General features: G+C 32.2%; 1 protein-coding gene and 1 pseudogene across 2 annotated transcripts; both read left to right on the forward strand.

The window, feature by feature from the left end:
• Positions 1-4,474: 4,474 nt before the first annotated feature.
• LOC124919709 lies at positions 4,475-12,987 on the forward strand. Of its 2 annotated transcripts, none has more exons than XM_047460028.1 (11): positions 4,475-5,211; positions 5,449-5,709; positions 7,046-7,288; positions 7,445-7,591; positions 7,796-9,162; positions 9,319-9,392; positions 9,513-9,594; positions 10,071-10,196; positions 10,320-10,426; positions 10,947-11,104; positions 12,596-12,987. In XM_047460028.1, exons 1-11 carry the CDS (start codon positions 4,771-4,773, stop codon positions 12,818-12,820), a joined length of 3,231 nt encoding a protein of 1,076 aa, XP_047315984.1. In that variant the 5' UTR covers positions 4,475-4,770; the 3' UTR covers positions 12,821-12,987. The 2 variants fall into 2 exon arrangements, with proteins under 2 accessions (XP_047315984.1, XP_047315985.1); XM_047460029.1 differs by having other exon boundaries at positions 5,069-5,211; positions 5,478-5,709.
• A 636-nt stretch (positions 12,988-13,623) lies between these two features.
• LOC124942204 lies at positions 13,624-15,334 on the forward strand (annotated as a pseudogene).
• The last annotated feature ends 1,188 nt before the right edge of the window (positions 15,335-16,522 follow it).

The following is a 16,522-nucleotide window of genomic DNA, read 5'->3' on the forward strand; positions in this document are numbered from 1 at the left end:
TTTAAAAAATAAAAAAACGGATTTGTTGTTCTTGGACCAATCTTTAAAGATCACAACCCAGAAAGCTTCCCAACATGATTGTAATCATGTTGGGTAACTGTTTGGATCATGTTTGATCCACCCTGATCATTTTTTTTTTTATCAAAATCAATTTTTTTTCAAAATAATTGTAAAGTTTGAGTTATTGATTTGGTCAAAACGAATAACATGTATTTTTGTTTTGGTATCAATCAAGTATATGCGATATAAGGAAGCTATTGGATAGCTCGTTCTTCTCAAAATAATTTTAAAACAAAAATCCAATTTTTGATCACAAATTGTTTTGAACAATTTGATCATCATCCAAGTCGATTGATACTTTGAGATGATGATCAACATGTTCCTAGGAGCTTTGTGAAGCTACCCAAGCTCTTGGATCAAAGAATCCAAACTTAAATCAAAATTGCAAAGTCCACAACTTTTGTGTTCTTGAAGACCAAGAGGTCCGACCGACAACTATCGGCCCAGACCGAGACCTAGGACCGAGAAATTCGATAGGACCGACAAGTCTGACCACTATTCTTGAGATAGGACCGACAAGTCCGACTGATGTTCTTGAGTTAAGACCGAGATGTTTGACTAGTGATTTTTATATCTAGGATCGAGAGGTCTAACCTAGGACCGACAGGTCTAAACCTAGGACCAAAGAATCTTGACCCCGACTAAGAATTCTCGAACCTATGACCGATGAGGTTAGCCTAGGGTTAACTAGGACCGGTGGGTTTATACACCCCGACTAATGATTTTAGCCAAGGACTGAGAGTCCTTAGCACCTTGATTGAGGGACTTCAGCACCCCAACCGAAGATCTCGAGCTCCAATCGAGAGACTCCTCAACCTAGACCAAGGGTTTTTAGACCCCGACCAACAAAATAGAATCTAAGGTCTAGGACTCCGATCTTAAGGCCGGTTTGATTTCACTTTTCAAAACCCAAAATTATTTTTGTAATTTTGGAACCCTAAACCATTTAATAAAAAATCTCAAGTAATTCGAAAATGATTTCAAAATATTTTGGGATATTTCCTCAAAAAAATATTTTGACTAAGGTCTATTTGTGTTTATTTTTAAACCTTAACATCCTTAAAATGATTGATGTTCTTTAGGTATATATTCTCCTCCCTAGTTATCATCAGTAACATGTACCATCATTTAAATATTGTTGTTTCAATATTTTAAATAACTCTAAAATATAGAAGCATGACTAAGACTCAAACATTATACAACCGATTTTTAAAAGCCAAATTTATAAGTAGAGACCGTTTTTAAAACGGGTATGGAGAATGAAGCGCGAAAGCCATTTCCCGAGTATTACCTAACTACGAACTAAAAGAAACTTTGGCCAATATATTTGTATACGTATGCCATTTTTATTGATTTTCAAATATCAATTGGTTGGCGACTCTGTTTCAAAATATACAATCTTTTAAATTAATTATGTTTAATTAATTTAAACTATTGGATTTGTAAAAATCAAATTTTAATTTGATTATCATAAATTTCTGAATTATTAAAATTGAACTCTAAATTAATTATTTTTAATTAGTTTCAAAAACAATAAAAAATTATTATTTTTTAAAATAATATTTTATTTTAAAAAAAAATTATGACCTGCAAACCGATGTTACTTTTTTACCCTTAAATATTTAAGGGTGTAATAGTTTTAATGTATTTTTTTTCCGATATTATTAAACCAATTTAAATATTAATTACATAATGTTTAAATGTTTTTATTTGATTAATTCATTTTTTATCATTAAATATTTATGTTACTCAATACTTAAAATTCATTAGTTTTATTATGAATTTTTGCATTTATTTTATCTCCCACTTTCATCTTATTCTTTGTTATGATTTTTTTTTTATTGAAAATTAATCAAGCTATTTTCAAAACCAATTGTCCATATTTCCCTAAATAAATAAAAAAACTTTCATAAATATAACTTCTTTCAATTCTAAAATTTATTCTCTAATAAATTTTTTCTGGTAAAATTCATAAAAAAAAAAACAACTTACTTTTTCTAAACAATTAAAGGAAATAAATAAATTAACTATTGTCTTTCTCATTATCTAATTATAATTTGAAGTTATTTAAAATATAAACTTTTAAATGAAATGTTGGAATTAATTTACACTTATTTGTATTTATTTTTCTCAAATACAAACATGACAATAATTAAAATAACTCTTTGCATAGACTGATTTTTTTTATTATAATGTAAGAGTAAGAGCTTGATTGACCTTGTTTTTTAATTTAAAATAAAATAAAAATAGATTATCAAATAAAATATTTTTTAATTTAGGCTTATTAATAAAAAGTTTTTTTGGAATTTATAACTAAAATAATTCAAACATTAATTAATAATAAAATTCTAATTTTTTTTTTTTTTTATATTTTGATATTTTAATTAAGAAGGATGATATGAAAGTGACTGAGAAAGAATGCGTCTTCCAAATTCTCTTGGTTCAATTATTTTCAAGTATTCTAATAGTTTTGAGACATTATTTGATATGGAGTTATTTGAAAAAACATTATAAATTTAAAACTTTGTTTGTTAAAAAAATTATTTAAATTAAATTATTAAAATGATTATTTAAATTTTATAAAAGTAATAAAATAGGACTATTTAAATAAAATAATTTAATTATTTAATTCATAAAATGAAATATAACATAATAAGAAATTATTTTAAAACAATCAAATAAGCCTAAACAAACAAGCTTGAATAATTTTATTTAAATTAAATCATTTTGGCAACCCAAACCCCAAATAACTTTCCTTTAGTAGAAAAAAAAACCATCAATAACTTTTCAATTAAGTAAATACTATTGTTAAATATATATTTTTTTCTAATTAATTCACAAATATAATTTACATTGTTCACCATTGTCAATGAAATAACTATTGAGACCGATTATGAATAAAAAAAATTAACAATTTATAGTATTTATAACTAAAACATCAACATTTTTTAAAATGTTGCATATTAGAATGTTGCAACTCTTGAAACTCATTTTGACAAACCCTATTTGCAATTAAATTTTATAACTATAATCATTATATTGCATTTGCAACTTATTTTGAATATTGTTTTTTTTCATTATTATTTTTCAACTACATTTTCAACTTAATATTTTAATTTCTATTTACAATTATTTGTACAACTTTCTTAAATATAAATTACAAACACTAACAAAAACAAATTAACTGAAAATTCTAATTAAATAGAAATATTTATTGATTATATAGTTTTTTAAGCAACCTCAAAGTACAACTAATTTATCAACATTAAATATTTTAAACAATTTTAAATCTACTATTCACTCTACTTATGCAACTTAACTGCAACTCTTTTTTCAAACTTTATTAATGCAATAATTTATAATTTATAAATAATTAATAAAAATTTCATTTTCATTTACTATACAAACGTTTAAAAAAAATTATAAAGTAAAAAGTTAATAATGAATTTGCAATTCTTGAAACAACTATTCTAAAATTAAGATGCAAGTTAATTAGGGTGGAATTAACAATAAATATAACTTAGTATTGATATTAATAATTTTTTTTGTATTTTTATCTTCTTTTTCTTTTTAATTTAACTTGTATTACAATATTTGTCACAAACAGCATATTATTTTGTTGTCAATTTAATTGCAATCTGCAATTAAGTTTTAAAGTTGTATAATGAAAATTGCTAAAATCTGTTTTCCTTTTAATGCCATTAATGTTTCATTTCTACTTGCTAATTTTCATTTTATCTTGTTCCTATAATTATTGACTTTAGGAGTTTAGATGTTACAACTTTTGTATATTGAACTAATAAATTAAATATTCTTAATGCATACATAATATTTTGTTGTCATGAAATAAAATTTTAATTTTTAAAATTAGAGTTTATTTATTTGAAAGCTAATACGACACTCTCTTAATCTTTTACGTATTTAATAAAATCTAAATTTAGAATATTTAATTTTTGAAATAAAATTATTTTGATGAATTTGAAATATGGAATTTTGTTAATATCCCTCATTAGGGTCAAAACTTGGTAATTCCCTTATTAGATTTTATTCAACTTAGTTTTGACTTCCAATTGTGAGCACAAATAAGAGAAAAATGTAAAGTATTTTCAAAAATAGAATAGAATAAAAAGTATATATATAAATATTTTTTTTTCCAAAAAAAGAATATAATTAAACTTTTTAAAAATAGAATAAAATTAAAAGTATGGGTAATTTTTATTAACAAAAAAAGTATAGGGTGGTCAAAATAATAATTTCCTAAAAAAAACAAGTTCAAATATAAAATGATGTGAATGAAGGACCAAAGTGCCGAACCGGGCCAAAATTGCAACAGCGAAAAGCCAGCCGGTCTAATTCAATGATTACATTCCACATTATATTATTATTTTTTAATCACTCTCTCTATCAGATATTGAACATTTCCACTCTGGCCTGAATTCCCCTCTCTCTTTCTCTCTCTTCAAATTTCCATGGCCGTTTCTCTCTCCTCCATCCCTCCAAAACCTCCATTTCTCCTTAATTCTCCTTGAATTTCATCCATACTATCCTCCATTTACAGAAAATCCTACTGTTTTTCCTTTTGAATCCTTTTTCTGTGTTAATTTTCATTGTTTACGCACTATTTTTTGTTATAATTGTGTGTTTTTCGGTGGCGAAGAATCCAAGCATGTTCATAACCGTCTGGCAAACCTAAATTTGGCCATTAGAAGGATGGCGATAGTGACTGGAGATCGGTATCTCAATTCTCTGGTTAAGTTCCTTGAGAAGCAGGCAGGGCCGTTAATTGAAGGAGTTTTGGTTTTGAAACTGAATCCTGTTGGACTTCACTATGTTCAGACGAGACTGGAATCCCTCAGCGAGCTTGAAGGACTTCTGGTTGGAGCACCGGTGGATTATCTTCGTGCTTATGTTTCAGACCTTGGCGATCATCGAGCGCTTGAGCAGCTACGGCGAATTCTTCGGCTTATGACGTCGGTGAAGGTTGTGTCCGTTTTGCCGCAGCCTTTCAGGGATCCGACGCCATTGTCCTTGTTGCCGTTTGAGCGATTGAAGGTTTTGGAACTTCGTGGATGTGATCTTTCTACTTCAGCTGCTCGTGGATTGCTTGAATTGAGGCCTACTTTGGAGAAACTCATCTGCCATAATTCAACTGTAAGTAGTTTCAATGATGTTCATTCTCAGTTGTATTGTAGTTCTGCAGACTGTAAAATGTGGAAACGAATTAAATGCAATTTTACACATGGAACTGCATCAGTTGATAGATGCAAATTGTACATGTTACTGTGAATACATGCTTTTATCTATGAATGTTACTATGTCCTATTAGTATTACTTTAGTAGGTTGATGATTCAATCACTTCATACAATTTTCTTTAAATTTTTTTAAAGGCTGCACTTCGACATGTATTTGCAAGCAGAATTGCTGACATTCGAGGCTCACCACAATGGAAACGTTTGTCATTTGTATCATGTGCATGCAATGACCTTGTTCTGATGGACGAGTCTTTGCAACTTCTTCCTGTTGCCGAAACACTTGATTTGAGCAGGAACAAGTTTGCAAAACTTGATAATCTGTCGAAATGCACTAGGTTGAAGTACTTGGATCTTGGTTTCAATCACCTGAGAACTATTGCATCATTTGGCTTTGAGGTATGTTAGGGGATATTTATTTTCCTCCATAAGTATTGTATTTTGAAGCATATAGCATTTCAGAAAGATGCTAAAAATTGGCATGTTGTACTTAATTGGGTCAGAGCAGTCATTTAGTGGACAAATAAGTGATCCAGCAATATAATTAGGAGCTGGCTTGGAAGTAGAAGTACACTATACAAAATTCCATAGCTTACAATTACATGCGCCAAAAAATATAAGGCCTCAAGTAATTCACCACACTGAAGAAAAATGGGCTCCTTATAACCATGCTCTCTTTTCTACTTTTGTCTTTGAAAATATTAAAATTATTGTCTACTTGGACCACTTTAATGGATCTATGTCATGAATAAATGAGATAATTTAGTATGCTCTCTAAAGATGTGATATTGAACGTACTCTACAAAATATGGGATGATAGCTCAATCATCCTTACCATCTGAGCGTAAATTTGGCCCAATTATTTGTTATACATGTCCTAGCTCAATCTTTTGTTGTCCACCTAAGTAGTTGTTATGTTAAGAAAGGTAAAAAAGGTTTGCATGGAAGGATCCTTGTAGAACTATAAATAATCCATTACCATCAGATGGTAATACAACATAATTGAACATTGTCTATGCTTCAGCACAATCAAGATGTTTCTTTTCACGATTTGAATAATCAACTTGATTGAATACGCCGATAAGTGATGATGCTAAAAATTGAAACGTGTCCTTTTTTTTCTTCTTAAACAGGGAACGAGATATAACTCTTGTCTAAACTTTTTGTAAATCAATTGCCCAATTCTTTATCTATTATATTCCAATTCCTTTTGATTACTCTTGAATATGGATCTTATTTTCTGGAAGAACTCTTTGATCCATCCATTAACATATGTTTGTTGAGTAATAATGTTGAGTGGACGAACCTATTATTTCATTGTTGGTGTAAATCTTAGGGTATGAAAACTGGAAATGCATACACAAAAAAATATACGTGTCTTTCAATTATATATTTAATTTTACTCAGTGTTCTAAATGGCGGTAGGCGGTAGCGGAGCGGTAAGTGACTGCCTACTGCCTCGGGTGCCTAAGTGGTGCCTAAGCGGTTGAATATAAACATAAATAAATTTCAATATAAATATAATTATCATTTTAACAAAAAACCAAATTAATATTCTCTAACACTGAGTTTACTCATAATTAGATTTGTAGTAGTTAGTAATCCCAGTTTAGTGGCTCCTTTCTTCCTGGATGATTTGCTGGCGTTAATTACTGATATCTTTATGTATTCCTTCCCATTTGTATTTCCTAGCAAATGCTTTCAACTTACGCATCTAACTAGCTATGTCATGCAGGCATCTCGAAATATTGTTAAACTTGTTTTGAGAAACAATGCTTTGATTACATTGCGTGGGATAGAGAACTTGAAATCACTTGAGGGACTTGATGTTTCGTACAACATCATTTCAAGTTTCTCAGAGATAGAAATTCTTGCGGATCTTCCATCATTGGAGTACTTATGGTTGGAGGGAAATCCGTTGTGTTCATCAGGGTGGTACCGAGAACAAGTTTTCAGCCTCTTTCATTATCCAGACAAAGTAAGTTGTTGCATGTCTATTTTTCTAGTTAGTCTCACTTGCTTAAGATATTTAGTGGTCAATTTGTTTAGCTGAGAACGTTTTAGTGTGACCTTGAAAGTCTGTATGGCTTAATTTTTTTTTATCACCACTCTTGACATTGAATGCTTGCTGCAGCTGCAATTAGATGATAAGAAAATCTCCAGAAGAGAGTTTTGGAAGAGACAAATTATTGTTACAAGCAGACATAAGAGACCTGCTAGTTTTGGATTTTATTTACCGGCAAAAGGCGATTCTGAAGGGGAAACTACCAACACAAAAAAGGTAAGCTACTGTTGCAAAAAGGTGTTTCATTTATACAAAAAAAGAAAGATCTCTTTCTCAATCTTGAGCTAATTAATTGGCTTCACAAATAGATTGTCATGAACTGCAAATCAACATAGTTTGCTGTCTCTCAGATAGAAAAGTGACTTAATTTATATAATTTGTTTTGACAATACCTCAGCATGTCTATTTTGTAAATTTCAGAAAAGGCATTCTCGGCTTGCTTGTATTGAGAGCGTAGAGCAGGCTGCATCCATATGCTCTGATCAGGAGTCGGTAACCTGTGAGAATGAAATGCAAAACAAAGAGGAGAATGTCGTCTCTGTCGAAGATGCTGAAATTATTGGGCTGCTAAATAGAATTGAATCCATGAAAAAAGAGCGGTCTGCTCATTGGTTGCAGGAGTTCAAAGATTGGATGGATCTGGATCCACAGAAATTCACAGACGTGAGTAATCATCATGTAGATATGTTTCGGGATTTTAAGGAATTTAATACAAGACAGAGGCATATTGGTGAAAGTTCAAGGTATGTTTCTGATCAAGCTTCGGAAGATGAGAGTGCTATTAACATGTTCGAATCAGATAGTTCGGTCCTAGATATGGCCAGTAGCATTGCTCATCCATCCTTTGATGGATTTAGTGAAACCGGTCCTAAACTGCACCCAGCTCATTATGACAAAGACATAGATAGAAAGCTTGATAACGCAGAGTCCAATTCCAAGGATACCCAAATTTCTGAAAAATCCAGGAAACAAAAATTCAATTCTTTACCATCCTCTTGTGAAGAAAAGTGTGGTAGAGAAATTGGCACAGGCTCTTGGGATAGTACTGATGATTTTGTGCGTTCTTCTACTTCTGTTGCCCCACGATCACCTCCTCACTATAAAGAGGACATTTTGCATCGCCGTCACAATTTAGTGGAAGAATTCTTGCAGCTATCTGCACATTCATATTCAGTGGTATCTTCTGATAGTAATTCCAGTTATAATGATGACGACTTCGACGATATTGGGGCATTTGTCAACAGAGATGATTGTTCACTATTTGAAGATGTTGCAGATACACAGGTGTATACATCCCTCTTTCTTTCCAAGGAGAATCTTTCTGGATATTCACCCAATGCTTCAGAGTCGATGCAAAATGGTATGCATTTACCAAATGTGTCTGCGGAAGCCATTACTCAGGGTAATGATGATACTGATCATCTTGAGCATCAAGAGGCTGAGTTGTTGGACATGGAAAGCAGAGCCTACAAAAGGAAACCCAAAAGGAGAATGGTTTCCCTCTTACGAAATCATAGAGAAACATCTTATAGTTCAAATGGTGATGTGAATAATGATCAAGACAATATGCATCGTGGTGGTTTTCTAGAAGTCATGCACGGGAAAGCCTTAGTTTGTAAAGATGGTACTGAAAATCTGTTAGGGATGAAATCGTCATCATTGGAAGCAGAAGCTCTGATCAAGAACAATTTCAATTCAAATATTGCTAATGTTGGAGCTAATGAAATTTGTAGGATATGTATGATGAGTAATTGTATAGTTGAACAAGAGTCAGGATTTTGTGAAAGGTAATGTGCATATTAAACAATATTGAAAATTATGTTTGGGAGTTATTCATATTGAAAGTTATTTTTAAACAAAGCAATACAAGTACTCAAACACGTGGTGTCTAGGATTATATTTTTTTTACTTGTTTACTTATTCTTTTTCCTTTTCCCGTGCAGGGAAGTTGCTGTACTATTGAGCAGCGAAGATAAGTTTTATGTACTGTGCGTTGATATAACAAATGATGGGTCAGGTTAGGTTTGTTGTGGTATGAATCTTTCGGTATATGAAGCTAGTTTCCTTTCTTTAATTTCATTCAGAAATGTTCTGCTTGATGGTTTCCTTGAAGCCTATCTTATTCTTCTCATGATAGGCAGTAGCTTAAACTCAATGGGTTGCCACAGAATTGAAGATGTTGAACTAGTATCTGTCAGTTTGGGACTTCAGGTTGTAAGGTTAGTGACTTGTCTTGCACTACTAGTTTATTTGGAGCTTGTTTGAGTTTATTTTTTGTACAAAATAAACATTTAAAAAAAAGATCTTGTTGATGTAAAGAGTGGTTTTGTTGGATTATTTGGGTGAAACAACCAAAATAATATCCTTTGTATTTAAAACATTATAAAAATTAAAGACCAGTGTTCTGGTATTTTATTTGATGATTTTAATAACTTGATGGAACAAGCCTTGGATTATTTGTGTAATATGATCAAAATATCCTTAATATTTAAAATGTTATAGAGAATAAAGTAAGAGTAATTTAGTGTTTTGGTTAATGATTTGAATGAAAAGGTGATGGTTGATGAGATAGTGGTTTATTTGGAAATAATTTCAAATAATCCACATCAAACAAGCTCTTATATCTCCCTGTTCTTTGTTTCTGTAATCAGATAGTTTCATTACTAACAAACTGACTCTCTCACTTATGATGCAGGGTAAGCATTGAAAAGGGCATTACATATTTGTTCACAACCAGAAGTATTGTTAAATCAAGACAATTATTAGAGGTATTGCACTCTTATGATTCAAAGACAAGGAAGCAGTATTTTTCTCTGCGAAGGTGATCCATTGTTCTGCCTTCTCAGTTATATGTTAGATAAATGCTATTCTCTATCTATTTGCAGAAGCATATAGTATCTAATTTTGATTAGATTTTCTTCTTCATGTGGATTATAAATGGCAGTCTGGAGCAAGTTCAAGTTCAACTCTTTGATAAGTTCGTATGTGGAGGTTCTAGTTCCAGCATTTTTCAGTACTCAATGGTGTCTTTTTGGAGTTGCAGTGTAGAAGGTTAGATTCTTCACCATTCTTTCCAATTTATGTATATGTTCTACATACTGTAAAATATCATCTTTAAACTAGTGAACAAAGAAGATATTATTCCATTTAGTAATGCTTTTTGTGTGAGATATCTCATTTAGACGTGGATCCAGATAAGATTGCATTTGACTTCCAAAATGTATTGGCGGTTTCTCATCTGGATTCAGATTCAGATCTAGAAACAAAAAGTGTTTTCAAATAGGCTATTGTGTAGTTTTGGTTCCTTTGTAGCAGTAGATTAGGTACATGGCACATTGTAAATATACTACTTGCTTTGTGAATATTTTGTGGTATCAATTGGTTGGACGGAAATTTCCTCTAGTAATAATAGAGATTGTCATTTACTTTTATCATTCCTTTTGTTATATGAAGTGTACTGGCTATTCTTTTTTGTAATGTTAAACTTGTACTATCTATTCTTTCATTTTAGTCGCAGATAATTTTGGTTCTTATTGGATCTTAATGTGTCTCATTCTAATAATTCTGTCAGAGAACTTGTGGCTCCCAAGATCGATGTTTGTGCTTGAGAAGCATGTACTTATATGTACTGAAGACTTGACCCAATTTGGACTTCTTAATGGAGATACGCCTTCATCTCCATATTTTGCGCTTGATATGTGTTGCTCAGTTGCTGGCATTTCACAGATGGTAGTTCTTTTTATTTTTGCCTTCTATTGATTATCATGGTGCTTTTCTCCTCTCCAATATTTTTCTTAAGCTTTAATGACAGCTCCTAACCATGATTTGATCTACTGTCTGAGATATAATTTGCAAGAGGGAGATCATAGGTTCCAAATATAGGGTTTGAGATCCAAGAAAAGGAGACGGGAGACCAAGAGAATTTGAAAGAGAACTAGAACTTTTCCATAAATCATAATATTTTTTATTCACTTAACTTTGATTACTTTTAAAGAACTAACTGACACAAACATAATACTCCAATATTCTAACTAACAATTATGTATTAATCCTAGTCTTTCTACCGGATCATAGCCCCCCTACTTCAATAAGAAAACTTATTCTTGTCCAAGACTACAATTGACGATGTGGAGACCTATGGTTCAACAAGATCTATGGCCTATCACTTGTCTCTTCCAACCATGACATTTGGAAGCACTTTCTGGAGCTGAATGAGAAAACGTCAACAAATTTAGGAATATATGTCTAGTTAAGTTATGTTCCATAATATTATCTCATCTAAATCAACATATGGACAAAATACAGACAAACAAAATGTTTTTACGTCCAAACTCAGATCCAGCTCCATGAAGTGGTTTCAAATATGGGGCCAATTCCATGCTCCCTCATATAACGCAGCTTAAGAGGAAAATCGGGGATATCAAGGCTCAACCCCATATTCCCTCTTACTCTCTTAGATAGATCCGTCTGAAATAACAAAAAGTGGTCAAACAATATTTGGTTAGATGGACAAATACCATGAAGAAGCAACATGGGAACACTAAGGTATTCTCGCTAGATACTTCCTTGAGGTTTAAGAAGGATGAAGAGAGAGAGTTTGTCATTCTAGCCCTCAGTAGAAAGTAAAGAAGTGGGCTATGATGGAGATAGGTTTCGGGAAACCTTCAACTCATACCCATGTGATACGAGAGGAAGGATCAGTGTATAAGGAAGGCTGAGCTGACAGTAGCAGTTGAAGTAGATTGGTTACGAGGAAGGGTAGTTAGCGATAAAATATTATAAATAGATAATTAGATTTTTAGTTACGCTTAACAATTAGTTGATGATTCTATTTTCTCTCTTCTCACCCTACCTATGAAATTAATTATTTTCTCATTTAATTTGCCTTATATCACCATGATCCAACTGGTGATCCAAGGACCTTCATGGAGCCGGAGAACTAACCTACTACTTTTTTTTTTGGGGAAAATAACTAACCTACTACTTAGGTCATTGTCAATGAAGTAATGTCTGGAGAGGTGGGCAAATGAAATTTTTTAGGGAATAGGCTTAATTTGAAAACACATTTGACAAGATTGCTCATCCAGGTGTGGATCCATATGAGATCGGGTTTGCAAAAATAGTTTATCAGGAATAATTTAATTTTATAGGAATTTGTTAGCTAGAAAATCCTATACAAATAGTAAAGAATGTGCCTGACCTTTATTGTCTGAATTTCAGGTTATCAATGAGGAGAGTTTGTGCCTGACCTTGGTCATCAAGGGTGGTGCTACATCAAAATTCTACCCTATAACCGAAGGGGTTAATGAAGAAGATTTAACAGTTATCACTTGGAAGGTGAAATGGTTCTGCGAAGAAAGTTTATTCAAGTTTGTCGATTTGGTGAAGGCTATCCACGCAGGGTTGGTCAGTTATGAGTCCCCTTTGGCCGTGAGATGTAAATAAAATCCTAAAAACAGAGTTTTGCAATAGTGATATATATATTCTTTTGTTGTTTCTTTACTTAGGGATTTGGTTTGGCTTGGTTTGTGCAGTTTTGCATTTTGCACTTGGTCATATACAGGCTTGTACAGTAAATGAAAAGGAAAAAAGAAAAGGCTTAGATGATATGGAAGTTCATTTGTTTTTAAGTTTCTACACATGTCATTTCCCAATTTGCTAGCTTTCAAATGATAAAACAATCTTTATTATTATTGCATAGTTTATTCTACTTCTTTATGAGCCTTGATCAAATTGTCAAGAGCCTGTGTTTACCAATTTTGTTACTTCAAGGCTCTCAAATGAATCCTTACATGAAATGTGCTTGCTTTAACTGAATGGTAGATATGAATGGCAGCGTGGTCCGGACTTCGAATCTGTCTTTTTTTTTTTTTTTTTTTTTTATGCTAAATATTGAGGTCAAAGATGATAAAACTTTAAATTGAAGAGGGAGAGAGAAATTGGATGAAATGACCCTAATAAAGGGTCTAATTCCAAAAAAAGGCCATGCTTAATAAACCTTGTAAAAAGGGTCTTTTCGCCCTGTCCGTCTTGCCCCTGTGATTGCATTTACTCGAATTACATTTACTCGAATTACACTTACACAAATTACACTTACTCGAATTATACATACTCGAATTATGTAATATACGTCTTTCATAGTATATAAAACGCCTAATTTTTACCCCTCATTTTAAATCTCCAATTTATAGGGTTCCGACTCTCTCTCAAACCCTATCCCCTCCGCTCCAGCTCCCGCTCCCTTTGCCATGACACTGCGTTCGTTCAAGATCAGTAGTTGCCAAGACCGCGATTGCTCCGTACGTTCAATAATACATGCACGTATATGATTTGTTTGTAGAATCTTTCATAACTTCAAATTGAATGTCATCGATTTGTAGGCGGTAGGTGTTGACAACACTTTCAGAAGGAAATTTGATCTTGAAGAATACCTCCAACGCGCTCGTGAGAGTGAGTATAAGGTTCTCCATGCTTATCCCCCTTTCTCTCTTGTATTCACAAAAATGAGAAATTGATCTTGTGTATTCTTCCTTGTAGTTTTCGTGTTTCGATCATTGTATTTTTGTCATTATGTTTATGGAGCTAGAGAATTTGGATCATGACATAGCTTTCTTTCTTTTGTTCATTTTAGATCATCCTGTATTCCCTGCTTAATTATGATCAAAATTAGAATTTGATACCAAAACAACACTTAGAACACCCACATACTTTTTCAAGCTTAAGGAATGAATAAAAGCAATCTTCTTAATTTTTATTGGGGTGAGCTAACAGATATGTCTCTTAATATGGTTTCATATGTCTGGAGCAATATTTCATATCACTTTATTATGATATGATGAACTTAAATCATGAAGTATTAGTATGTGTATATATTAGTCAGTTTTTAGTGCTTAGATCCGATGAATTTGTTTGTATAATGCTTGTGATTGTTTGAAATTATGATATGGCTCTAATTCTGGTTTGTTTTCAGTGGAGAAGAGAGGTTGCCTTTTCGGGTTTTGGGGTAGCTATACAAATGGATTTATCTACAGAGAAAGATGATATTTGGAGTACCATGATCAAATCTTGAAAGAAGAATTGAATTGATAACTATTAGAATCTCTTTCCCAAATCTCATCTTTTGAAAAACAACTCTCAAAACATCTTAATTGATTCCTGCAGGTATTGGGCATTGATCTGTCATGGAGAATGTACAAGGTATCTCTGATGGACAAAGAAGACGAGTGTAGATATGCGGGTCTATTAAAACCATATAAGGTAGTATGTATAGCTTTGTCAATTCTTTTTTCAAGTAATCAACATTTCTGTTTATCCAATGTAATTATCATATTCTTTTCATGTAGTTTCTTCTTCTGGATGAGATTACAGTCGACCTTGATGTTCTTGCAAGGGCTGATCTACTGAAATTTCTTAAAAAGGAAGGTGAAAAAAGAGGAGCATCGATTATTTATGCTACTCATATATTCGATGGTCTAGAGGATTGACCATCCCACATTGTATGTTTCTCCATTATCTAGTCTCTACACCTAACAATCAGGTAAGTGTTCTTATGTTGAATTTGTTCAATGTGGTTAGGTTTACGTCGCTCGTGGGGAGTTGTAGTTGGCTTTGCCAATGGAAGAAGTTAAGAAAGAAAGTAACTTGTCATTGATGGTCAGTTTTTTTTCCAACTTTATATATAGACATGAAGTGTTCATTTTCTAATATGTCTAACTCATTTAGAGAACTGTTGAGAAATGGCTGAGGAAGGAAAGAGACGAGGATAGAAAGATGAGGAGCGAGAGAAAGGCGAAAGGCCTGCCTGAATTTGAGAGACAAGTGAATGGTAGCCGTGTAATTGGAGATCTAGCCCGATGTGGTGCCTATACAGTCAACAATAGTTGGACTGCTGGAAGATTAAATTCCACTGTTGCTGGTGAAGATAATTTTATCCTAAGTTCTAATAGAGTTCTTAGGTAATAACTCCCTTTTTGCACAATAACAGGTTTAATGTCATTCTTGTAATTCTCTATTCCTGGTAATTAATTTGACGGTTTTTCATTCATATTTCTATTGAATATACAATAATTGAATACTAAAATTTGCACATAGTAATGTAAAAATGTATTTATTTATGTAACCTTGATAATTATTTAAAGCATACAAAGAGGACAAGCCCATGTTCCTATCATATAAGTAGACATCAAAACATAGGTAATTTTTAGCAAAAAAATAAAGAAGGAGAGCATAGATAATTAATAAATCAATCAATAACAACATATCAAGAAATATAAATTTAATCCAAAATTATGACATTTAATCCAAAATTATGACATCTCCATGTGGACCAAGTGAACAGTGGACAACATCAGGCTAAGACGGTTATGCCTGCCACAAAGAAGAACAATTCTTCTTAAGCCAGATACACATCATCAGGCTAAGACGGTTATGCCTGCCACAAAGAAGAACAATTCTTCTTAAGCCAGATACACATCATCAGGCTAAGACGGTTATGTCTGTCACCTTCTGCTTGTCTTCCTTCTTCTCCAAATTCTGTACAAACACATCATCCTCCAACTTCTGCTTGTCTTCCTTGTCTATATCATTCACATCCTTCTTTTTATTCACTACATTGTCTTTATCATTTACATCCTCCACCTTCTCACTCACATCCTTGAATTAGACAAAATGCTTGAATTAGACTAAATGCTTGAATTAGACAAAATGCTCGAATTAGACCATAAGTTTGAATTAGACCAAATGCTTGAATTAGACAAAATGCCCGAATTAGATCAAATGCTCGAATTAGACCAAATGTTCGAATTAGACAAGCAGAAGTGTCTTATTTGAGTAAGTGTAATTCGAGTAAATATAATACGAGTAAGTGTAATTCGAGTAAGTGTAATTCGAGTAAGTGTGAGTAAGTGTAGTCACGGGGGCAAGACGGACATTTCGTAAGACGAAAAGACCCTTTTTGCAAGGTTTATCAAGCGTGAAACTTTTTTGGAATTAGACCCTTTATCAAGGTCATTTCATCAAATTTCCCGAGGGAGGGATATGTTAGAGATTTTTATTTTTTAAATATTATTTATTTTATTATTTATTTTATTATTATTTTTATATAATATAATTTAAGGATTTTTGATTTACTTTAATTAATATTTTAAT

This window comes from Impatiens glandulifera, chromosome 1 (genome assembly GCF_907164915.1).
Source record: "Impatiens glandulifera chromosome 1, dImpGla2.1, whole genome shotgun sequence".
Lineage (NCBI taxonomy): Eukaryota > Viridiplantae > Streptophyta > Magnoliopsida > Ericales > Balsaminaceae > Impatiens > Impatiens glandulifera.